The 25,896-nt window shown below is 37.1% G+C and overlaps 3 protein-coding genes across 6 annotated transcripts in view; 1 reads left to right on the forward strand and 2 right to left on the reverse strand.

Annotated features, from left to right (window-relative positions):
• Positions 1 to 304: 304 nt before the first annotated feature.
• On the reverse strand, positions 305 to 19,905 carry LOC120413295 (paired box protein Pax-6-like). Of its 2 annotated transcripts, none has more exons than XM_039574053.2 (7): positions 19,807 to 19,905; positions 9,349 to 9,368; positions 9,052 to 9,217; positions 8,783 to 8,963; positions 8,540 to 8,714; positions 1,800 to 2,152; positions 305 to 1,740 (listed from the first exon to the last, which is right to left on the reverse strand). In XM_039574053.2, the coding sequence occupies exons 1-7, from the start codon at positions 19,893 to 19,895 to the stop codon at positions 1,006 to 1,008; spliced, it is 1,719 nt and encodes a 572-aa protein (XP_039429987.1). In that variant the 5' UTR covers positions 19,896 to 19,905; the 3' UTR covers positions 305 to 1,005. The 2 variants fall into 2 exon arrangements, with proteins under 2 accessions (XP_039429987.1, XP_039429988.1); XM_039574054.2 differs by lacking the exon at positions 19,807 to 19,905 and adding an exon at positions 9,628 to 11,170.
• Positions 17,012 to 18,588, reverse strand: LOC120413296 (uncharacterized). Its single transcript, XM_039574055.2, has 3 exons — positions 18,185 to 18,588; positions 18,107 to 18,123; positions 17,012 to 18,028 (listed from the first exon to the last, which is right to left on the reverse strand). The coding sequence occupies exons 1-3, from the start codon at positions 18,221 to 18,223 to the stop codon at positions 17,686 to 17,688; spliced, it is 399 nt and encodes a 132-aa protein (XP_039429989.1). The 5' UTR covers positions 18,224 to 18,588; the 3' UTR covers positions 17,012 to 17,685.
• A 1,384-nt stretch (positions 19,906 to 21,289) lies between the features above and the next one.
• The window catches only part of LOC120413310 (plexin-A2), an 83,902-nt gene continuing 79,295 nt past the window's right edge, over positions 21,290 to 25,896 (forward strand). For 2 of the 3 annotated variants that reach the window (XM_039574072.1, XM_039574075.1), the window contains exon 1: positions 21,389 to 21,711. The gene's annotated coding sequence lies outside the window, so the exon portion shown is untranslated. The other variant, XM_039574073.2, reaches the window with a different exon arrangement.

Genomic DNA, 25,896 nt, shown 5'->3' on the forward strand with positions numbered 1-25,896 from the left:
TTGGACATTTTGGTGAATTTAATGATTTTGGTGTTTTCGATGTTTTTGTTCATTTTGATCATTTTGGTCATTTGGATCAATTTGGCCATTTTAGTCGTTTTGACATTTTTTGTTATTTTGGTTATTTTGATCATTTTGGTTATTTTTGTCATTTTGATGATTTTGGTCTTTTTGACAAATTTGTTCTTTTTGGCAATATAACTTCTGTTTGTTTTTTCTATTTTTGAAATATTGCTATTTTTCGATTTCAAATCGCCATTATGTCAATGGACATTTTCTTTCCAAACAAAAACAACAACCCCAATTTGTTTAAAATGGACGCAGCCGTCCTTTTTTTCAATAATAATGTTTTTTTTTTACTTTCTTCTTGTCACTTTATTGTACATTCCAGTTTCATTTACTGCCCTCCGCGCACTCGCACGAGAGAGCTGATGCGAATATATTGTTCTACATTTTCAATAAGAGTGTTTTTCTTTTTGTATGCATACTTCTTCAAATCGGGTTTACTCACCCGTTCATCGTTTTAAAATATTAAATTTTCCTAACACATTGTTTACTTGTCATTACGATTTTGTTTGTTTACATTATGTTGTGTCACAGGGTTTCATATATAATGTGAGTGTGTGTGTTTTAAAGACGTAGTTTAGACGCAAAAAATAATACTTTTTCGTACCCACCTCTGTGTTTCCTCCTGGCTATAATATGTATAATAAGTACGGACAACCATCACTTGTAGTAAAAACTGATCACGTTTGTGTTTCATTTCATAGTTAATAATAATAATAATATATAATATTTTGTGTCTCGTCAACATTCACCATGTTTGTTTGTTTACCTTTTCATATGTTTGTTTGTGTTGGTGAGAGAATAGATCAAAGAGTGCACCATAATGTCGGTCGGTTTTTTTTCTTTTCCTTTTATGGCAAATCATGTTATGGCAATTGTCATCTCGTGAAGCAGGGGGGAGAGACCTTTGGCTGCGTCCTGGCCTCGGGACGCTTACCATTAACTTTTGTTCCAGTCGAGGGTCGACTGGAAGCTGAGCACGCCGGACACGGCGTTCGTCGGCAGGTTGTACAGCTGGTTCTTGAGGTACATCCCGTTGTAGGACGCAGCCGCCGACTGGTGATGATGGTGGTGGTGGTGATGATCGGCTGCGGCGGCCGAGTACGCAGCCGTGTGGTGCATGTTGGCTGCGGCCGCCGCGTAGGCAAAGTGGTTGTACAGGGACTTGTCGTCCGAGGTAGGGGGCGCGAAACCGGCGTTGTTGGACAGCGCTACCGCGTCCATCAGGTTGGGCTCGTGCAGCACACTGGTTCCGGGTGTGATGGAGCCACTTCCGCCGCTGCCGCCACCACCACCCGATCCGGTGAGATTCGAGGGGAACAGCTTGAAGGACATTGGTGAATGGGTTTGAGGATGTTGTTGTTGCTGTTGCTGCTGCTGTTGATGTTGCTGTTGCTGGTGCCCTTGGGGAGACTTCATCGGATCGAGGCCGGCGAACGCGCCCGGTTCCAGCGGGTAGCTCTTGCTCAGATAATTGCTGTTGGAGTCCTCGACGCACATGTTGGAGTCGTACACGTGCTGCGAGACGAGCGGCGAAGTCAGGTTCATGCACGAGGACACTCCGGAGGGGGGTGCGGGAGTTGCCGACACCGCCACGGAAGCGCCCTCGGATGCCGCCTGGGAGCGTTGTTTCTCCTCGCGGCGCCACTTGGCGCGCCGGTTGGAGAACCAGACCTAGAAGGGGGGAGGGGGATACGGATCAGTTTGTTCCGGAAATCAAACCAGAGACTCACCTGGATCCGCGCCTCAGGTAGATTGGTTTTGGAAGACAGTCGTTCCCGGGAGAACACGTCCGGGTAGTGCGTCCGCTCAAACTCCTTCTCCAGGTACTCGATTTGGTCGACGGTGAACGAGGTCCGATTGCGCTGCAACTTCCGCTTCAGGCTGAGCCGTTCCGAGTCCGAGTCAAAGTTGACCTGCGCCGATTGTTGTTGTTGTTGCTGTTGCTGCTGCTGCTGTTGAGGGGACGGTTTGAGACCTCCGCCGGCGGTTCCCAGCCCCACCGGCGAGTCCAAGTTGGTGAAGCAGTGCTTGCCGAAAGAGCCCTTGTTTTCGTCCGACGGACCGGCCGACGACGGTTTGATATCTGGCGAAAAAAAGCGAAATTAGCTGGATGTTCAACAGATTTCTGCACGCAGCCTAGAAAGGTTGTTGACCGATAAATTATCGTCGATAATATTATCGTCTAACGTTAGCGATAATGGTTATCGTTATCGTCTAGATCTTATCGCCGATAACGGACTCAATCGTATTTAATTTTTCAAAGTATAAATAGTCAACACTGTTCTCAAAATACCATATTTTTCGAAAGTATTCAAATTTTCATAGTTTGCAATATGGGTATCAAACGAAGTGAAATTTTTATGATCTTTAGATTTTTTTTTGTTAAAAACTATAATTTTCATAAAATACAATCTAAAAAAGCAATCTTGTATAACACTTTTTTCGATTCTATGCTGAAATATTTCTACAAAATTCAAAGCTCTGTCTCATTTGCTAGGAACTAGACATTAAAAGTTAACAAACCACAATGCTTTTATGTACAGTGCAAAACCAAAGTTATTTAAAATATAAAATTATTTGACCAAATAAATGCAAGTTAACCGTCTATTTTATTTGTACAGACGAATCCAAAATGCTGAAAATATAGACATAGATAAAATTACATAAGGAAATAACAACAACAAAACTTACAAAAATTACAAAAATATTATGAGTTCAAAAATAAAAGAAGATTACAAGAAAAATCTTCGAAGAACAACAAAATTCTACAAAGAATCTAAAAAAGAAACTTATGAAAATAAATATGAAATTCACAAATAGAAATTATAAAAGATAATTACCCAAAAAACAAACAATCCACTTTAACGACCCTTAGAGAAAATTTGGGGACAATTCATAAACCACGTGGGCACTTTGAGGAGGGGGGGGTTGTTTGCGATTGTCCACGCTCGATAGAAAAAAGATTTTTTTGTATGGAAAATTGTACATGAGGAGGGGGGGGGGGGGTTGAAAATTCCAAAAAAGTTTCCACGTGGTTTGCGGATGGTCCCTTCACAATATAAAAAAAAAAACAAATTACAAAAGATATTTTAAAAACAAAATGAAAGCAAAAAATCGCAAGAAAATTAGGTAAGATAACAACAAAAGCAAAACACAGAAAAAAAAACAAAAGAAATTTCGTAATTTCAGCAAAAAAAAAAAAATACAAAAAGGTAGCACAAAAAGTTAAGCGATGATTACTTTGAAAACAACCAGAAAAAACAACAAAACAAAATTCTAAAAGGACTGATAGAAAATTTAATTAAAAAATCCTTAAGAAGTTACAATACAACATTACGAAAGAATTTTACACATAAAGAAAATTAAGTTAAAAAATAACAACAAAAAAATACATTACAATACGTTTAAAAAAAGTTGAAAAACCATAAAAAGAAAATAATAAATAAAAACATCATTATAAGACAACCTAAGAAAATAACAAAGGATAACAACGAAACAAAAATTAACAAAAGGAAATTACATAATAACAAAAGAGAATTGAAAAAAATAAAAAAATACAACAGAAAATATCTTGAAGAAATCACAAAAAGAAATAACACAAGAAAATAGCAAAAGAAACAACAATAAAAATTGAAAAAAACGAAGAAAGCAAATATCATCAGAAGATTCCAATAGAAAATTACAAAGCAAAATTAGCAAAAAAAGATGACTAAAGAAAATGACGAATATAAAAAATTAAGTAAGAAAATTCTATAAAAAATATCACAATGAAATACAATACGTAATAAAAAATCAAACAAAATGAAAAATAAAATAAAATGAAAAAGACGTTTAAAAAACACAAAAGAAAACATCGAAACAAAACTTAGAAATTGCAAAAGATATTATCATAAGAAAATTGAAAAAAAACGTTTGAAAAAAAATACAACAGTAAGTATCATAAGAAAATCACAAAAAAATTACAAAAGAAATTTACCAGAGTAATGTGCAAAAGAAAATTTAAAAAACATAAGAAAATTTCAAGAGCAAATATCATCACAAAATCACAACAGAAAGTTGAAAGCACACAAAAAAAACAAAAGAACAAAAACACCAAATAAAATTATAAATCAAACCTTCAAAAGGAAAATATAAAATCCAATTACAAAAGAAAATATAATAGCAAAATAAAAAAGAAAACTACAAAACAAAATAATTACAAAAGAAAATAAAAAAGGTTACTTACAAACGAAAATATCAAAATAACATTATAAAAAGAAATAAACAAAAAAAAACAAAGGTAAATAAAAATAAACAAAAATAACACTAGAAGAAATTTATACAAGGAAATTACAAAAAAAAACAAAACTAATTTAAAAAAGAGAATTATAAAAGAAAACAAAATAAATTGCAAACACAAAACAATAAAACAATTTTTTTACAAAGCAGGCTTAAAAAAAGAAAAAAAAAAACAAAATACAAAAAACAGTTATAAATGAAGAAAATTTCAATAAAACCATAAAAAAGATAGCATATTACACAAGAAATTACAGAGAAAAATACAAAATTTAAGTACATAAGAAAATCACAAAAGAAAACTGCGAAAGAAAATTGTAAAAATATAAAATAAAATTTCAAAAGCAAACTGAAAAATAAACCACAAATAAAAATTTCTTTAACAAATGAAATAGGAAATAAATAAAAAATCATAAAAGAAAAAAAGGATCATCTAAGACAGCAAAAGAAATTACAAAAATACTTTGAAAAGAGAATGACAAAAGTAAATAACAAAAAAAAAGCTATAAAAAAAACATATCAGAACCATACATTTCTTTTAAATGATAGTATAAAAAAATATATAAAATACAAAATAAAGGAAAAAATGGAAAAAAAAAATCAGTAAAAAATACAAAAAAGGTTAAGGAGAGTTAAACAGAAGAGATATGAATTTTCTATAAAGAAAAGAAAATCAAGAATGAATTGTAAAGTAATTTGGCTGCTGTAGTGGTAAGGTTTAAGATTGTTACATCTTCCCTCATTATTCAACGAGTCGTTCTTAGGCTTCCACATGGCTACCCTTGGCACGTCAAACTAACTCTTGAAACAAATTTAAGGTAGTTCAACGTTTGTTTGCCTCCCAAAAATTCATAAAATGTAAAGATTTCTAACAATAGGTTTTTTTTTAATACGCAAAATAACAAAAGAAATTAACCCAAAAAAATGCAACGCAAAAATTTGCAAAAAAAAACAGGGCGGTGCAAATCTTTTGCAAAGTTTTACGGTGCAAAAAAATATTTTTTGACAAAGAACTTTGTCCTAAGGGCACTGTCTACGGGTGTCAATCAAAAATTTCGCGAAGCGAAAGTGTAACGATTTGTGTAATCGTTTAAACGCTTATATCTTCCACCCAATTCAAGCAATCTGCCTGCTTTATCCACCAAACGAAAGGGGAAGTCTTAAATTGCAAGTAGACTACCTCACAAAGTTGATAAAACTTTGTTAAAGTACTCAAAAGTTAAGATGAAAAATAAAAATTCAGACCGGGAAAATCCCGGTCGCTGATTGGTTGAGCGCAACCTTTCCCGAACACATTAATCAGATTCAAGTATCTAGCACTTAGCAAATTTTGCTCTCTGCCACTGCTTCGAAAGCGTCGAGCCGTCACAGCCAAGCGAGGTTATAAAAGAGCGCCGTGCCGCCGGTTGAAGCTCAAACGAGTCCGAAGCTTTGCACGAGGAGGATCGAGAAGCAGCAGCAGCACAGCAGAGCCGCCGAGAGGAAGGAGAGAATTGAAAAATTGGAAAGAGAGGCAGAGCAGGCGCGGGAGGGAAAATTGCCGGCAACTTGGAGTGTCATCATCGCATGGTTTTATCATCGTCATAGGACGTTAAAATGGCCCTTTTCAGGGCCAATTCACACGAAAGAGTATTCTTTAAAAATCTGGTTGGGTACGGTAGTGAGTGTTTGTGTGTGCGGAAGGGAAATCGAGTGGCAAGTTTGGGGCTTGAAAGAGCACCAAATTATCAACGCATACACACAAACGCGGGCTGGGGAGCTTCATTTGTGTGCGCCTGGTTTCTGCCGTGCAACTACCCTTCACGAGTTTGCTCATCCGATCGATCTTGGGGAAAATCGATTTTCGATATTAGTGTGGTTCCGCGAACACAATTTTAGTGTGGTTTACTACACACACACACACACACACACACACACACACACACACACACACACACACACACACACACACGAGCAAATCCATAGTCGATGGCGCTTTCTTGCTACAAATACACTTGCAACGCACTGTTTGGTGCTCTAGGTGGTGTGTAGTATGTGTAAAGAGAATGAATAAAAGATCGGAACCCAATTTTTTGCGAAGCGAAATCGTTACGTGGCGATTTCCCCTCTTCGCAGACTTCCCCTCCTTTTCCTTCACGCTGATTGGTTGAACAAACCTTTCCCGATCATCCTCTCCGAGAGACGTGAGATTGATGTATCTAAAATCATCTCCACTCAAGCTCATAATTTTCTGACAGCCGAGGAGTCAACATCGAGTGGCAGTTGCAGAATCAGAAGGGACAGCAGAAATTTCCCCCGGTCAACGACGTGGAGAGGTCGCCGAAATAGCTCGGGCCATCGCAGGAACGGGACGGATTGTCGCTGCAGGCCATCAAGGAAGAACGTTAGGGACCGATGTGGTCAAGCTGCTGATCCCGGAAGGCTCCGGTTAACGGCATCAAGAAGGGGTCTCCGTGTTGATCGAGAACCAGTTCCCTTTGGGTCAAGTTGGTTGTGGTTGCGATAAAGTTTATGGTTTTTGATACTGGACATGAAATTTAACATTTCGGCAGTCGTGACCGCAATCCGGAGTGGCCGGAGGCCCCGCGGATGTTCCGAAGGGGGACATTTGCCGAACCAAAAGAGTTGGGGCAATATGGGTATCAAACATTATGGTTTTTGATACTGGACATGAAATTTGACATTTCAGCAGTAGTGACCACAATCCGGAGGCCCCGGGGATGTTCCGGTGGGGGGACATTTCCCGAACCATAAGAGTTGAGGCAATATGGGTATCAAACTTCATGGTTTTTGATACTGGACATGAAATTTGAAATTTCGGAAGTATTGGCTACAATCCGGAGTGGCCGGAGGCCCCACGGATGTTCCGATGAGAGGACATTTGCGAACCATAAGAGTTAGGGCAATATGGGTATCAAACTTTATGGTTTTTGATACTGCACATGCATCTGACCATTATCTGAAGTTACGCAGTTGAAATAAATCGCTTATTTTACGCAGGAAGTAATAAATCGATTACTGCGATTGCCTTTTTATTGTGCCGCGGCGAAATTCTGTTTCTGGAAATATAGAATAACTATTTCGAATTCAATTAGAGCCCTTGAAAGGGCAGTTTTAATGTTTGCTGTTGAAATTTACTTTGCTGCCGCCAATTGCTTGCAACAGCCTTGCAAAAACATTTCCGCATCTTGATAACTTTCGAGTGGTGAGGGAAAGTCGATTGATTTCACCTTGATTTCTATTGCAGCTCCATTTGCAATTTCCGTCCCCTTAGTTCGATAGGACGTTGATATTATGTCTTAAAACTATTCACAAAAGAGTTGTCTTATGTAATTATAAGGGAATCATGGGGAAATTTGGACCGGACATTTTTATCGAAAATTTCAACAATCATCTTGCAAAGTTCTTTGTCATACTGGTCATGTGTAACATAACCACCTGCACCTTTTTTTTCAAAAAACCTTGAACATTTCAATGAAATTAGACGTGCAATCAACTGAAAACTTTAAAAAATGCTTTTTAAAAATACCCCTCCAGAATACCCCTCTAAGCTAAAAATCCTGTAAAATGAAAGTTTACCGATATATTTGAAAAAAAAGTCAACCTAGTTTATTCATTGAAAATACATGGCAAACAATGAAGAATCAGGTGAAAATTTTTATTTTACATTATTTGGTAACTGGGGTATTCGTGATTTTTTTTTTTTGCAAATTTCGCTTTGTTTGGTACCCATATTGCAAATTTTTAAAATTTGAGTATTTTCAAAAAAAGGGTATTTTGTGAAAATTTTAGTATTTAAAAAAAACTCTAGTGAAGCGAAAAAGCAAAAAAAAATTGCTTCGCTTGATACCCATATTGTAATAATATTTTTAAAATTTGAGTACTTTTGAAAAAATAAGGTAATTTGTGAAAACTTTAGTGTTTTTCAAAAAAAAAAACTCTAGTGAAGTGAAAAAGCAAACAAAATTTTGCATCGCTTGATACCCATATTGTAAATCATGAAAATTTGAGTTCTTTTTAATAATACGGTACTTTGTGAACAATTTCGAGTATTTATACCGTGAAACTTACTACATTTTCAAAAAAAATATTCTCAGTGAAATCATTGAAAATTTAGCATAATTTGGTTGAATCAAGTCGATTTTAGAAAGAATTTAAAATTGATAATTTTATCGTTAATAACCTTGACGCCTACCATTTTCGGCGCCACCATATTTGTAGTGCAAAAAGGGCGAACTGTCATTCAGCGACTTTCCGGACGCAGCCAGATAGCTGGACTCGACGTCACTCGACGATTCTTGTGCGTGCGGTTTCTTGCTAAACTCCTTCTGGGCGGCCAGGTTGCGCAGGACGCGGTTTATGGACGATACCTTGAAAACAAAAACATCAAACAAACGTCAATCCGCCATATTGGAAAGCAATTTTGACAGCCACTCACGCTCGGAATGTTCTCGGGCGTGCAGATGCGCTCGTTCAGCAGCTTGTCGCGGATTTCCCACGCGAAAATGTTCGGACAGTTCTGCTTGAACTGGGAGATGCGGTGCACGACCTCGGGCGTGGCCACGCGGGGCTTGGAGCCGCCAATGGCGCGCGGCCGGATGCTACCCGTTTCGTAGTATCTGAAAGATTTTGACAGTTTACGGTGCAGTTCAATGTGACTCAACGTGAAGGTGACGCCTTTGCTCGCAAACTGTCAAAATCACTTACCTGCCCAGTATCTTGCTGACGCATCCGTTGGAAACCTGCAGGATCCGGGAAATGTCACAGGGCCGGGCCCCGGCGTGGGCCAGCTCCACGATCCGTTGCCGGGTGGAGTCGGGCAGCGGGCGGCCACCCACGAAGATGCCACCCAGCTGGTTGACGCCGCTGTGGCCTAAATTTTGGGGGTTAGGTTATTGTCAAATCGGTATTTCATAAGGAAGTTCAACAAAATAAAATCAGTGTTAAATAATACGATAAACTCATCAAAAATCCAGTGAGAAAGAAGTTCCTTCCGGCTTTTACCTTCGTTTTTGTAATCCATGCTACAAATCCGTGAAAATGCGATTTTAATAGAGTGCGAGAAAAGGGGGAGATAAAAGAAGAACATTGTCAGCAGATTATCCACTTTTCGATTTTTTTTTTCCTGCTTTTGTCAAACCAAACCAACTAAAGAATGAGAAGCCACGTGCTCCCGGGTTCCGGCAATTCACCGAATAATAGAGTAATTCAATGCATTTATTTGCCATTTCTGCTGCACGAAGAGGGGTCCGTGTCGTCTTCGACGACGTGTTGCATACTTACAGGGGGAACCATCGTTATTGTTATTATCATTTTGTTGAATTTTGATGAACCACCAGCACCACCACCACCACCACGTGGTGGCACCAGGGGGAAAGCATACATTCGGGGGTCTGTTCCGTACAGATTGGAGAAAAAGGGGGAGAGGGAGAAAGAAAATTGTACAAAGTCAGAGTCAGAGTCGAAGTGTGCCATGATGATGATGCGTTGAAATCTGCTGTGGACAGATGATTTTCGCTCCCTTCGGGGCGATCGCGTCGAGCTGATAATCCTCATCATGGCATACTGTGTGAGTGCGTGTGAGTACGCGTCTGTGGTCGAGGGATGCTGTGCAGGGTGGGTGGGATATTTGGAACAGGTACCTGCAAACATCTTTCATTGAGTTGATTTTGAAGGGAGGGAAATTTATCTGTTTGTGAAATTTGTTAGAGTTAGAACCTTATCGGCTGAGGTGGTTTGCGATTTGTAACGATTGTATTAGACAAAGGTAGTTTTTTGTTGAAAACCTCAGATTTGATTTCATCAACAATCTGAATCCAGGCCTGTATTACCCGTTACAGTCTATTTAGAATTTCAAACAAACTCAAGCCGGAATTGCATTCATGGGTTCCAGGCTGTTGAACATGCAATGCTTATATTTTTTAAGTACTGTCATCATTTTTATATAACATCTGGAGTTTTTTTTAGAAAAAAGGGTCCATTAAACGAAAATTCCCGTTTTTGCTTTTTGGGTGTTTTTGAAACCGCCTTGAGTCAGGGGTTTTAAAAAACACCCAAAATGCAAAAACTGGAATTTTGGTTTATTGGACCTTTTCAAAAAAAAAAAAAAAACTCCAGATATTAACATCCAAAGCTTTTAATATTCAGTTAATTTTGCTCACTCCAACAGTAAAAGTCAATTGGATTGTGTAAATTACACTGAATGTTTATATTTGGCTTATTGGACTTTAGAAAAACAGGACATATCTTGAACATGTAGGCTACTCGAACCTGATTGATCTATTTATTTTAGAAAATATTTGAGATAAACTTTCAACGGAATTCAAACATTCTTCAAAAATTCCACGTTTATAAACATACATTTGAGGTTAGCTTTGGTTCGCTTTCAGTCTTTTAAGAAAATCAAAATACTGATTTGTTTTCAGTGTTTTGGTTTTCGTAACCTGAAGTTTTATTCCATGTTTTGGCAAGTAAAAATTTTCACTTTTGATATCACTCAATCAGCCGATAATAACATCGATACCGAATTAATTTTGAATGTCTGCCACATTTTCCTATAATTTATTATTTGTATATCGAAACGAAACGAAAACGAAACTATTGGCACTACGCCCCCCGGGGCATGGCCTTCCTCTAACGTGGGATTTCTGCTCCAGCGCCTCTGACGAGACAGGAGAAACCGGGACCGACGTTTTACTTCACCATCCGATAGAAGCTCAGTGGATAAGGCGGGAATCGAACCCGCGTCTCATAGCATCATCGGGATCGGCAGCCGAAGCCGCTACCCCTGCGCCACGAGACCCACCCATTTGTATATCAAAAACTTCAAATTAGTGTATTTAAAAAACAGCATAAAAATTTGTATCTTAAAAAAATTAAATGGTATTCGAAATGTTTGTAAAATTTATTATAACTAAATACCTATTATTTTTTAAATAAGGTAAAAAATTTAGCATTTTTCAACAATCTCAAGCTTTGTGGATTATTTTATTATTTTAAAAATCAGTTGCTTTCCCAAGTTATGCAAAATTTAAAAACCATTCAACACTCATATTATTCATTTATTTTGCCTAAAATAAAGCATGAGTCTTTTTTTAAATTCGTTGTTTTGAGAAAAATTTAGCATTTTGAAGAATACCACTTGAACAGCGTTTTTTTGTGGACAAAATAAGTATTTTTGAAAATTGGTTTTTTAAATGCTTGTGAAATGTATTACAACTTAAAAAAAAAACTGGAAAATCGAGCATTTTTTTTTTCAAAAATCTCTAGTTCTCCAGTTTTATATTTAACTGCAATCAATTACTTTCACAAGTTATGCAAAAATCAAAATCATTCGATAACCATATTCCAAAAAAGGATAGCTTGATTCATTTTTTTCTTTTTTGAATAATAGGATTTAAAAAAAAACTTACAATCACTTTCAAAATGTTTGTAAAAGTTATAACTAGGGTTAGTAAAATTTCACGATTTCGCGGACAGCGTGAAATCCTTAAAATTTGGCTTTATCCGTGATATCCCGAGGAGTTTTATGTTTGTGAGAAACTGTGACGATTTTTCTCAAAATGATTTATCAAGCTCAAATAGGAATAAACATAATCTTATGAACTTCTTTAGAACTAAGCGAATGAATACCCTTGTTTAATTACGAACATAGTGTTAATGATTTTAGACGATGACGGCTTGAATTTCGTAAAATTTATCAATTTTCTATTTTTTTTAAAGTAACAACATAATAAATATTTCATCCATACAGACTATTCAAGTAAATTTTATTAGTTTTCAATTGAAAAGCTTAATATGAACCATTTGAAAAAAATTTCCGATTTTTCAGTTTTTTTTTGTAACTAAGTTAAGTAATATTTTCATCCGCTGTTATGAAAATTTTACTGCTATTTTATTTGAAAGGTATAGTTTCAAAATTAATTAAAAGAATCAAGCTTTGTTTTATTTAAATAAAATGAAAGCTTTGAAATCGGCTTTTGAAAACATTCCAGATATTTTCAGAGTCCTGTTCAATTTTAACGATTTTTGATTATTTGGGTAGACGATTCCCGTGAAAGATAAACTTCTACTTTTTGTTTTGTTTTTATTTGAATTAAAATGTCGATTTCGTTACAAATTTTATGATTTTTGCCTTTTGATTTAAAATTCAAATATTGTAAAGGGTGATAAAAATCTCAAATAATGTTGATGTGCCAAATGTCGCAAAAAAAAATCAAATTATTTCACTCTTGCTGGACAAGATTGTTAAATTTTGCTTTGATATGAAATGCAAAAAATAAAGCAAATCAGCGAAAAAAAAATATTTTTATTAGTCGAATATTTAAAAAAGCAATTCATTAAATGAGAATAAGCATGCCCTACATTTTATTTCAAAACATAGATAGAGCCTATCCATAAACTAGGTGAAATCTTTTTTTAAAATTAGGAGAATTTTTTGTGTCACATTCAAATTTATTAAAGATTTTTTTAGTTTATGGAAGAATAATTTATTATAAAGCATAAAAAGTAGTTTCTGTGATTTAAACATAAGATTTTCAGAGTTATTTTAACATTTTTATCGATCCGCGAAATTTGTGTGAAATTTGGTGTTTTGAAATTGAGGTCCCCATGAAATTTGCAATTTTCGAGCGTGAAAAATCACTAAGCCTAGTTATAACTATCAAACAAGCACTCAAGTATTTTTTCAAAAATCTGTAGAAAATTCAGTCAGAAAAATTAACCAATGTTTCAGTTTCAAAACAAGTTGGGCTATTTGGAAATCTTTTTTTTCTGATTTGGTATCTTTGCATGGCCGTATCAACAAAGTTCAAACAAGCAAAAGTTAGAAATTTTCTTAGCCCTGAAAAACTGCGACTTTTCAAAACGGTGCACTGTATAAAAATTAAAAAAAAATGTGGAGTTCAATTTCAGTGAGAAAAAAAGATTCAAGAAATCAACAATTTTTTTTCTTTTTACCATTTTTTCGGCGTAATTTTCATCCATCCATAATTCAAAATAACATTGTTTGGCCGAAATCTCAGAGAATTTCTCAGTAATAAAACATTTTATAAATGCAGTAAAAAATACACACTTTTATGAAATTTAGCTAATTTTTTGTCGATAATAGTCTTTTTATTAAAGATTGGGTGAATTTTCATAGAGTAAAATCAGGGCTAAACTGTAAACCTCAAATACAATACAAACGTATTACAACTTTGATGAAAACTACAAATCGATTTAAAAATCCTTGCTTAAGGGGTTACATACAAGTAGAAAATCACAAAATTTTATATTACATAATATTTGTTAAATCCACTCAAATGATGATTATTATTCACTCCTGAAAGTTTCGTGGAGATATTTCATGATTTAACTGAATCGAACTTGATCGTCTCTTAGATTTAACCTAAAAATTTTGCCATGCGCAAAGCTAACTGTCAAGCTTTGTGAGCGTTTTTCTCTAAACCCCGAGTTGATTTACGGATGCCACGATATCTCGAGAGGGGATGGACCTAATTGGCTGAAATTTGAGGTGAAGACTCTCAAGATGTATCCCGTGTGCATGACGAGGCCCAATTTTTTAAATATGCTTTTTTTAAAAATACTTAAATCAAAAACTAACTTTTTTTATATGAAAAAAACAAAAATATGTTTATCTCTTTTAAAAATAAACTTTTTGAAAATCGGGCTGCGTCATGCACAGGGGATCAGTTTAACGAGTCTTCACCAAAGTTTTGAGCCGAATTGGTCAAGACAGTGTTGAGATATCGTGGTACCTGTTTTTTGAATCTACTAACTTGAAATTTATTTATTTTGTTAGAAGGTGAAGATGTATATTTTAATGCCCTGAAAAAAGAATTAAAAAAAGTTGAAGTGCATGCTCATACAAACCTCTGACTTATACATGTGTGTAACCCCTTAAGATATAGATTTTCAAATATTTCCAATGCCCTACTGGGTACTTTGGACATCTACCAAAATTCTTTGGAAACTTGTATTAATGAACCAACGATGTAAAATGCTTCTTAAAATGAACGCTTTTGTGAATAAATAACTAGATAATCAAACTTGTTTTTTTTTTGTTTCTACACGACACATAATTTTTTTCGTCAATTTCAAAACTGAATTAAAATCGTGTTTTAAGCCAGTTTGAAACAGATTTATCCTACACAGAAAAAAAAAATTGGGTAAATTTACATCATTAATGATGTACCAAAAGTGCACGTCATTAATGATGCTAATTTACATCAACTTCATTGTAAATTTAAATGTCATCCGACGTAAACCGGCCGAACAAAGATCCCCTCGAAACATGTAATTTTCCGATGAAATCGATGTAATTTTACCCAAACCAAATTTTTTTTTACCCCGTTGAATTTTAAATCTGATGTAAATGTTAAAGCTTTTTGAGCTCTCTGTTTATTGAAACCGCTTACTTTTATCATCATTTCAAGTTAATTACTAAACAGAAAAATAAAACAAAAGCAAATGATTTCAAACTTCAGTGGGCTCATAGCTTAACAAATATAATCAGATTCTAAATTCAACGGAGTAATGTGAAATAATACTAATTGTGGGAATAATTTTGATTTTGATTTCATGTCCATGTACATTGTGATGTGATTTTAGCTCTGCGGATTTACTAGGAAATTATTAAATTACAAGACTTACTTAGTTAAAGTTCAAGTAATGCGAGAACATTTCCATCGTCGGAGAGCTCGTAGTCACCATCATGCACCTGCTGAACAGCAACTCAGCGTTGTAAGTAGCCGTGGCGGAAGATTTGAGACCAGCTAGCGTCCTGCAGCAAGATAGTTGATCGGCGCCGTGGGCGAGCTGCGTAGGAAAAAACACAAAAATTAAAATTTACCGATTCGAGAGAATCTACCACAACTTACCAGCATAACTGAGTGCGACTTTTGAGCCGCTTCTTCGAACAGGACTTTAAATACACTTGGTGGTGGCATTTGCGACCGTGTTGCTGTTTTGTATTTGATCAGCAGTACCGAAATGCCCAAGTTAGCATACGTTAGGTGTTGTACAGCGCCTTTTTGTCCTGTGGTGTGTCCTTGCCACAACAGAAATCAAATATTACCAACTTTCACTTTAGGCGGCATACGAAAGGGCTGTTGAGCTGCAGCAGATCGGCCCAGTAGGCACCAAATCCATCGGAATCCCCGCATCGTGGGTAACTTCCGCGTCGTGCTGCGTAAAATAAGAAAAAAATAACAACTTATACAACTTTCTGAGACCATTTCTTACCTTTATCGAAAGTTAAACTAATTCGGTTGCGCCCTAGTCGAGCGCCTCGCGCAGTGGTGCTAAGTTTCATAAATCGGACCGTGCTTCCTCAGCAGGTCATAATCTCGTAGTGGCTACAGGAACCGGCATCATGCGACAGTTGACTATCAGGGTTGGAAATCATTTTCCGCCTGGCGGTGTCCCAATCGCCAGTCTTGGTGGGATTCCAGCTCTAGCAGTTGACACTTACATCACCTACAGATAGACGATTCGATCCTCACAAAAAACGGAATAAAAAAATCGAAGTAGTGAAAAATCATCTGATCGACCAAAATTCGCGGTTTTTGTTTTTACACCTTTTCACAACAAAGATGAAATGTTTTGACATTTACCACCAATGACTTTGCAATTTTAAAAGCGAGCAGAATGCCATGAGATTCTGTCGGAGTTGTCAAAGATTTCATAGGGGTGTGAATCTGATTCAGTGGTAACTACCCAGTTTTGGGTTGTGCTGGGGAAGGCTGATTTGAGTTTTAAAGGCTGCAAATAAAATTGTAAGGTTTGTTTAAGTTTTCTCAGCCCGGGAACCCGTAAAATCATAGCGTATTCACTTTTTTGTTGGTACATATATGTAAGAAGGCGTCCTTTGATATTATCCAGCCAAACATTTGAAAATGTCGAATAATTTAAATTAATATTGACTTTCCCTTGTTCAAGTTAATTCATCATAACAAGCATTTTGAAATCATTTTATAGAGAAACTTGTTTAAAAATACGAGCGTGCCGCGAAATGCGACAAGAAAAAAAAATCCTATACGAAATTTGAAATGCATATTAAACTGGCAAGCTCCGACGAGGGCTACATTGCCGTCTGTCAGTGGATACGCGCATCTCACGAAAACCGTCATCTAAGGGCTGGTTTTTCTAAGATCGTAAACCGGAGTTACTAATTTCCCATATAGTGAAAACTATTTGTGGTTTAGGTCAATATACCACAAATAATTTGTCACTATATGGGAAATTAGTTGTTAGGCACACTGCTTTATTAGGGAATGTATTATAATTAAACTATTAAAATTAAATTACTAATTTTAGGTGTTTTTGAAACAAAACTCAAAAATTTCTTCAGATTTATAGACATTTTCAATAAAACTAGTTTCTTAAGAAAAAATTATGAATCATGCTGTAAAAATTATGTTGGTGCCATCGACAATTCATACTTAATGCAAAAATTAATAACGTATGAGTTTTGACCAAACATAACCTCAAATTATATTATATACATTTTATGAAAAGTTATTCAAACAAACATTTAATTGTATTTTTTTTTCAAACGAATCATTGAAAGTAACATTACTAATGGTCAATTTGACATTGTTCATTCAATTTGCAAACTTTCAGGCGGAAAAATAAATTGAAATCCTATCATCGTCACCCAGTTTACGGTGCACATTGTGTAGAAAACTTTTTCAAAGGGCCCTTTGCATCATGGGATTTTTATGCTGATAGAACCCTTTGGAAATGTTAGCTAGATTTTAAATAAAGCTCGATTCACAAATGACGAGGACTTTCAGAGGAGATGGAAGTCTGTGTGTTGGTGACGAAATTCTTTAAAGAAGAGTCTTGTTGATGCTACGTGATACTTGCAATTCCTATTAACAAAAATAAAAGTAAAAATTGAATGATATCAAACTTTACTTTCAACCAACCTGTTACCCACATTTGTATAAAACCAAAATTGTACACTTTTTGTCGGAGTTAAGATTCATCAAAATCCTTGGTATGCCAACATGACCGTGTAAACTCCGACACTTTCGCTTTGTCCGCTGGGCCGTGGATCTGTCAAAAGGATTCCATCAAAATATTTTTTTCGCTTTTGATGAACCGGACAAACGAAGAGAGTCGAACTTTAGAAAAAAATCTTTAAATTTCTGATTAGATAAGAAGAAAAATTGTATTTAATAACTAAAATTGATCACAACGAAGAAAAAGTGTTAAATCAAACATGGGCTACCTCACCAAATTGAGCAACCTGCGCTCGAATTTACTGCGAACGTTCGAACGTCTAAATTCTCCTTGGCTGACGTCTGGAAAAACGTTTGCTGGAGCAAACCCGTATCAGACCAATCCACAAACGGAAAGAAGGCTCCTTTGCTTTTCCGCCTCCAAGTTCCGCGCACTGAGTCCAGAAGGGGTCTGACTCCAACAGGTGCTCCCTGCCAAGCCGTTGGTCATTCTGTGACATCGCCGTGTCGGAGCAATTACCTGCAAGATGATGGAATGTCCCGTCTTGACGAATCGACCAACGTAAACATTCCTTGGTAAGTTTTTACTAGAAAACGGCGTTCCGTCCGGATCTTGCTTGCCTCTCCGGTTTGGACTAGAAGAGCTACTGGATTTCTCCGTTTTCCTCTTGTTACCAGAGCGATTAATAAGGTGCAGATCATTCAGTCGAATGCACCTGTTCGAGATGTGACGAAAATGTAAACAATTGCATCCTAACCACATCTAATGTTATTGAATGGGATGCACTACTTACTTGCAATATCGATTATCCTAAAGAAAAAATCACTCTAATTATTGTTTGTTTACATCATGAATCATTTATGCAACATACCTGAGCGGCTGTGATTGTTTTTCTCACGAAATCCACCATTTATAGCAAAAAACTTGCGCTCACCTCGCACGGAACATCTTACATTAAACTGGTTTGTTTTTGTCTTCCACTTGAACTGTCAGTTGCAACACAAACTTTTAATTTGAAATTAAATGCTAATTGAGTTTACATTTCGAAAGTTTTACATCTGAAATAAATTTACATGCTTTTCACATTTTCAAATTTACGATTTTCGAGAACCAAAAACTCAATTTACATAAGATTTATCATTTACATTTAATCTCATTTTACAAGAAGGCTGTTTACATCAAATACAACTTTTTACTATGAATCTCAAAATTACATTGAGCATGTTTACATTTAAAACGTAGTTTCAGTGTTGGGTAAATTTACATTTTTTTTTCTGTGTAGGATTTATCCAACAAGGTTTAGCAACTTGGATAAATAAGAAAAATGCGGAAAAACTGATTTTTGTATCAGCGTACTTTTTTAAAAACTCAATCTGCACATTCAATTTGTATTGTAAAGGGTAAGATGTAATGCCATGTAGATTAATAAAATACACTTGATAAAATAAATCTATTGACTGCCATCCTAAACACCAACTGTCACCACTTTCTTCACCAATATCACATTTTTATTCGCGACCTTTGCCTTTCATTTACCATAACTGCTGTTTTATAAATCACATCCTTTTCACTGAAATCACCATTATCACACTGCATATAAATCCCGACATAGGCGTAAAACAGTAGGGACTGCGTGTACAGGAATTCATTTACAATTCGATAGGCTCGCAGCATCCAACCTCCGTGAGTGTCTCTTCTTTTCCCATATCAATTAGCGTAAGTGCTGGAAGAGGTCCCTTTTTGATTTGGTCTAGCCTGGAATCAACCTTCCTGTCGCTAAATTCCGCGCCCGTTTTCCACTTCACCGCGCATGTGCTGCACCGTTTTGAAATTCTATTACGAATTGTTCGTTTTTTGTTGTGCTGTGTGTACGACAATGTTGCTCCTTTTCAGGGTGTACGCTGCTCCTAAACCGCCACTTTGGAAAGGAATTCTTCGCAGCTTGACCGTGGTCGTCGCCGTCTCAAGCTGTAATTCGATATCCTTCGACTTAAGTCGGGTTGGCCCCTTTGATATGCTAATGTTGCGTTGAGGTTATAAAAGGTTGGCCGTTTGGTCGGAGTGGTGGGCTCCGTCCTTTCCAAGCAGTTTGGTCGACTTTTCGTTTCGCATGATTTGAAATGATTTTCTTCGATGAATTGAAGGGAACTTCTATTTGAAGTTGGTTGAATCTCTGAAGTACTCACAGTTTTTTCACACTACACTTAACTCACTCAAAACAACACAGAATCCCCTTCATCTCGTCTCGTAAGAGCAGAGGACACGAGACAACAAGGGAGGTAAAACGCCTGCCAGTCCGAATTATTGGATGCAAATCGGACGTGAAAATCAGTCATGCGGAAAGAGGAGCGTTTCGGGCCGTTTTAAGCCCGCAAAACGGCCCGGCCGCGTCCAGCGGGTCGTTCCGGACGACGGTGGACCGTGTCCCCCGGGTGGCCGGCGGTTCGCGGACCGCCAAAACGGCCCACCGTAAGTCCGTTGTTGTGTGTTTACCTTGCGTGTATCAGCGCCATCCGTAGGAGATGTGTAGGTTCCACCACCAATTTGTACACTGTCGAGTGAACACCAGCGACGGCGAACATTTCCAGCCGAGGGTGGGATTGCGAGCTGAAATGCGCCGGGTCAGAGCGGGCGGTTCGAGTCTTGGCTAGACGGGGTGGTGGAGTCGATGAAGGCTGAGTTTGTTTACTGCAGGAGGCTGAGGAGTGAGCGAGAGATTCGAAGAGCGCATGACGAGATCAGAATCAAAACAGCGTGGAGAATGGCGAAAAGATTGGCAACATTAGCGGAGACACAAACCAGGTGGTGAGAATCGAGCAACTTTGAATTTGATTTAATCTTGATATTCGAAGCATTTCTAACTCTCAAAAAAAACCTCATGAAAAATGCCTAAAAAAATCTTACGAAGATCCAATATAAAAATATTTATTATTCGAAATCAGCAAAACAAGACGCTTCTTCTATTACGGACGTAAAATTATAGTTTTCTAACCAAATTCACTTACAACGTGATCTGATTCAGTTTGTAGCGCGTTACATTTAATTTCCGAATACTTATTAGTTCCTTTCCTCGACGCTGAATTGCTTTTGTTTGTTTAACCAAATCTTCATAAAAATGTTCCAGAATGTGATCATTCCTGAAATAATCATTCAAACTCTCAATTTACCTACCTCAATCTCGACATCCTTGTTCGGGAAACGCTCACTTTTTGAGGGTTCGTTTTCGGACCTTTCTTGGCTCTAAATTGCTTTTGTTTGTTTAACCAAATCTTCACAAAATGTTCCAGAATGTGATAATTCTAGAACGAATCAACCACACTTTCGACTTACCTACCTCAATCTCGACGTCCTTGTTCGGGAAACGCTAACTTTTTGAGGGTTCGTTTTCGAACCTTTGCTTGACGATATGAAACTTTTGTTTGTTTAACCAAATCTCCACCAAATGTTCCATAATGTAATCATCGAACACTCAACTCACCTTTCTCAATCCCGACGTTCGTTTTCGGACCTTTTCTTAACGATAAATTGTTTTTGTTTGTTTAACCAAATCTTCACAAAATGTTCTAGAATGTGATCGCTCCAGAACGAATCACCCAATAACTCAACTCACCTACCTCAATCCCGACGTCCTTGTTCGGGAAACGCGCGCACTCTCCACGAACGCTTCAGCGAAATCCTTGCCAAAACACCGAAAATTCTCCAGTATCTGTCAATTCGCGACACTGCCGCCCGATTTGACAGTTCCATTCAACGCCTCCTTCGTTCACAGCATCGTCGTCGCCGCCGCACATTCCAATGGGAGTCACGCTCTCGCTCTCTCTTTCCCTCTCCAGAGGCTTGCCATCCATTCAAAATGGCTTCGCCCGTTTTCGCCTGCGTATACTTCTTTTCGCCCGCTCGCTCTCTCTTTGTCTATTTTGCCGTTCTCTTCAGAGCTCTGTGGCGTCCGCTCGCGGCTTGCTTGGATCAGTCGAGAGTTGAACCGCGAACAGAACGCATCGTCGCCGCCGCCGTCGGGATTTTTAACACAGAGTGCAGTGTGAAGAAAGAGAAGTGGCTCGGAAGGAGTGTGAGTGTTTTTTTTTTTTCTTGTCGGAAAAGGCAGTGGCGTTCGAAGACAAGCGGGTGTGTGTAGTGTGGGAAAGAGAGAGAGAGAGAGCAAGAGTGTGTGATTAGAAGCGCCGTTAGTGTGATGGTGACGGAACGACGACGGGCCTCGGCAAAATGATGAGATGCACCCTCTTTTCGCAGTGCTTCGACGACGACCATGTTTTCACACCCGTAGGCTAGGGCCCAAATCGTAGTGCAAGAGAGGGAGAAGGAGAAGCAGAGGCAGAACGTGCAGCGTGAGAAGAGAGCGCGCGTATGCAATCGTGTAATTTAGTAGTGAAATCACAGGTAAAAATCGGGAATTTTCGTGCGGGGGGCTCGCGTTGGCCACGGCGAAGGGCACATTCGGGACGAAACGGCGAAAAAAGCGCCCCCGAAAGCAACAGATTACGCCTGGAGAGGGGGGAGGTAGACACAAGGGACTTGTGTGCGCCTTCTCGCTCTCGCAGTTTAGTCTTTGATTTCTGTACAGTCAGTCTGCTGGAGTGAATGAGGAGTTTGGAGAGCGAGAGCGAATTTGCGGATGAAGGGAGAGACGGAGCAGGCAGGGTGTGGTGCGCTCTATGGGAAGGCACGAGAGAGCGAGTGGTGGTCCAGCGGCGGACGGACTTCTTGTGGCTGTGAGAGAGCGAGAGAGTGTGGGAAAGAGAGAATGAGGCGAGACACCTACGGACGGAATGCAGGGATGTCAGATTGGAAGGATGATAAGTTCTTGAAAAAGGAGCTCGGCTTTTGGAATTTTTACGGGCAAAGCGGTTTTTTGAGGGTTTTCTGAAGTGGTTTTTGTTGTTATGAGGAATTCTAATTGGATTGATTTAAAAGCCGCATTATTACTCATTTTGGTGAAATAACCAAACAAAGCATCGATATTGTCGTCCCTTAAATCATTTTTTTTAATTAGTTCAATTTTCGTTATCAGTATTGTAATTATTTTCACATGCTTAAACCTATGAGTCATTCCATGTCAACTGAGTACACTTTTGGACTCAACTTTACCGATTTGAACTTTTATCTTTCGATAATTAGAAATAGAAATTCCAAGTTTGGACCATCCCTCTTAGTTTCAAACCACCCTCATTTTTGAAGATAAGATAATTTTGTATAATTTCATTAAAAATTTATGAACTCAGTTAAAAGTCGCTCAAAACTGCATTAATATGCGTTATAATAAAAGTTAAAAATCGCCCTTAATGGTATATTTAATGAAAATTTAAATTTTAGTCAGTAATATTTTTTTTGCTCCCGGGAAATTTGGAGACATTTTGAAGGCAAATATGCAACGGCCAAAAGAGGATATAATAAAGTTAGTCAAATTTAACTTAAAAATGAGGTCCACACTTTGATTTTTAAAAGCTTTGTTATTCACTCTATGATTTAGCTTTAAGTTTTTCTATTTCTATTTTTTTCCTCAGTAAATTTAGAAGTCTTTTTTTAATTTCCTTCTCTTGAAAAATTCGTGGTTAGAATATCCAATTGCATCAAAATGAACTATAGTACAAATCATAGTTGAAAGGAACTCCAAAACTCTATTAGGCTATAAGAAATACGGAATTGTGAATTGATTATTTACTAATAAAATTAATTGAGTTGAATTGAATTAAAAGCTTTGTTTCCTTTCTTTCAAGATTATTATACTCAAATAGATTAGTTTAATTAGGATTTTAAATAGCTTGCAATTTTTTTATTTAAGCAAGCCGATCTAAAATTGTTTTTTTTTTCAATACCACCAACCAATTATGTTGTGACAATTTAACAAACTTAATAAATTATAATTAGCTCGTCTTTATAATAACTTGTTTTTATGCCTGCTAAAGGAGGCATTAGACTATGGCAAACAAACAAACTCCCACTTTTTTGTATTAGACAGTTTGCCGAACTCGCATAATTGTCATTCGCAAACAAAGCCAAATGTATGCAGGCTGACGTTTCTGCAAACAAATGCAGGTAAACAAACAAAGCAGGCAAACTGTCGAATAGTTTGTTGTTTGCAAGTTTGCGAGTTTGTTTGTGTCTTTGTTTTAGTATTCCTTAAAAAAACTTGCAGATGCTGATTAAAAAAAAAAACTTTTTATTTATAACATAAAAATGAAGTTATATCAAGTTATAGAGTATATGAACTAAGAAATTTTCTTCAATTTACAACTGGTCTAAAATATCAATCATTTGCAATTGATTTTGTCGAGATATATTTTCAATCCTCCCGCTCTCGACGGTCCCTTCAAAGAGAGAGTCCGCACAGTTCTTACTTTTCCTGTTACGCTCGAACGACGCAACAGCCGCCTACTTTTCTCAACAAGAGCCGAAAGTGATCGTTTTCAACACTTGTATCGAAAAGTAACACTTTTTCAATTTTTTATGTGAATTCCAACGGTTGACTAAACATACGAATTGGCTAAGAATTTAATTCAAGGGGTGTTTGTCCGAATTAAAAAAATAATAATATACAACTCGCTGCAAAACTGGAATTTCAGCACTCGTCATACTGATCCAACTCTGTCACTGTACAATATTTGGATATTTTTTATATGTTTCGGATAGAGCAAACACAGCAAACCAGTGCATTTTCCAATTATTGAATTCAGATGATTTAAGCCATTTTTGTTTCACGGAAAAGTACGTTTCATGTTTTGTCTTGTGCTATTTTGTTTTGTGTTTTTTAACTGCACTTTAATTGTTTAGTACAATTTATTAATGATGTTTATTACCTACACAGTAAAAAATCTTCTTAATATTAAATCGTGGAATAGTGACTTTTTTGTCAGAAAAATAAGTTTTTTTTTAAATTTCATCCAAAACAAGTTCATATCCAACAAAAATCATTTTTCAACTTGTGAAAGAAAAAACCTGTTTTACTGTGTGGTCGCTTTTATTAACCCTCAATATCCTGTGCCTATTTGATTTTTTTATTTTTTCTTACAATTGACTTATTTTAACATGAAAATGCAGATTCGAAAGGTATATTAAATTTCCCAAAAAAGGACACGTCTCACGATTTTTGACAGTTGAGGGGAAATTGCAGCGGTTTTGAATCTTATTTTATTATCTATGAAAAATACGTTTTTTCGGAATTTTGAGTACGCCAACAGGTCGGGCATCAAATTTTACACAAAAGTGTCTTTGACACAAAATTTCCATCTTTTAATCCATTTATTAATCCATTTATTTAAAACACGTAAAATCAATGTCCGATTCCAGATTTTTTCAAGTTTTTTATTTGAAATCGTCGTTTAAATATAAAATGATCCAATAGCTTGTAGGACCTTTTTTTAATGAAAAATCGATAACATTTTTGTCCAAATTTGTAAAAATGGGTGTGACGGGGTGGGGTGTTTGGGGAGTCAAGTCGATTGGTTGGAGAGAAACTTTTAATGCGTAGTTCTAAGTGTATAGGGGAGTGGTTGGATGATGACGGGGTATTGTTCCCAAAATCGTGGTAACAATCGTGTTGTTCAATGGGGGATCGAGTTGACGATTTGGCATCGCGGGAGTAAATTGGGCAGCAGCATAGATATATCGGATGCTGTAGGTGAAGATATGAGAGGGAGGTGGATGCTTGGACGGAGGTGCTTCGATGTGAATGTGTGATGTATTGAAATTTTAGTATTAGCAACTGTGGAATGAAGCGTGTTATGAGGCGTGGGGGGGCGCTCGAGGATTAGCGAGTGGTATGTGGAGAGGGGGAGGGCGTGGTGGATTAAGGGGTTTTGGGGGTGGCGAGTAAGGATGGAGTTTGGAATTGGGTTGAATATAGGGGGGTGTGGATTTGGTGTTGGTTGTATTTGAGGGTGGTTGATGGGAGGGGTTTTTTTTTTTTAGATGATTCTTATATTGAATAAATGGTGATAAAAAATAGGAATTGTGTGAGAGAAAGTGATTTAATTGGGGGGTATATTATTATGAAAAGAATGTATGTGGTTTGGGTATGAAGAGAGGAGTAGTGGAGTTATTGTATGGGTAATGGATGGATTAGTAGGTAGGATGTGTAGGTAATGGGGAGAGGAGAGTGTGAAAAAGGAGGGAAGAGAAGAAGAGAAAAATGATGGAGTGTAATTAGAGAGGTGGGTTGTTTTTAGAATATGAGGGGGGAGGGGAGGTGGGGGTGAATAAATTGGGGGCAGGGAATGAGTAGGGAGGGATTAGGAGGGAATGGGGGGGTTGGTGGGGTGTGGGGGTGGGGGTGGGGATTGTGGGTAGAAAATTTGGAGACGGGGTGTTGTTGTGGTAAGGGTGGTAAGGTTATGGAGGGGTTTTGAAAGGGAATATTTGTAAATGTATATGTGTTAAAGGGTTTGTAGTGGAGTTTGTTAGGTTGTGGGGTTTTGGGGGGTTTTATGTGGTAGAGTGTTGAAGGGGTTAGGGTTGTAAAATTAATGTGTGGTATATTATAATAAGTGGGGGATGGGGTGGGTGGTTTATGAGGTATACAAAAAAGACCCACAAAATCAAAGAAAATGTAAAATGCATAGAAGAGTG

This window comes from Culex pipiens, chromosome 1 (assembly GCF_016801865.2).
Source record: "Culex pipiens pallens isolate TS chromosome 1, TS_CPP_V2, whole genome shotgun sequence".
NCBI lineage: Eukaryota > Metazoa > Arthropoda > Insecta > Diptera > Culicidae > Culex > Culex pipiens.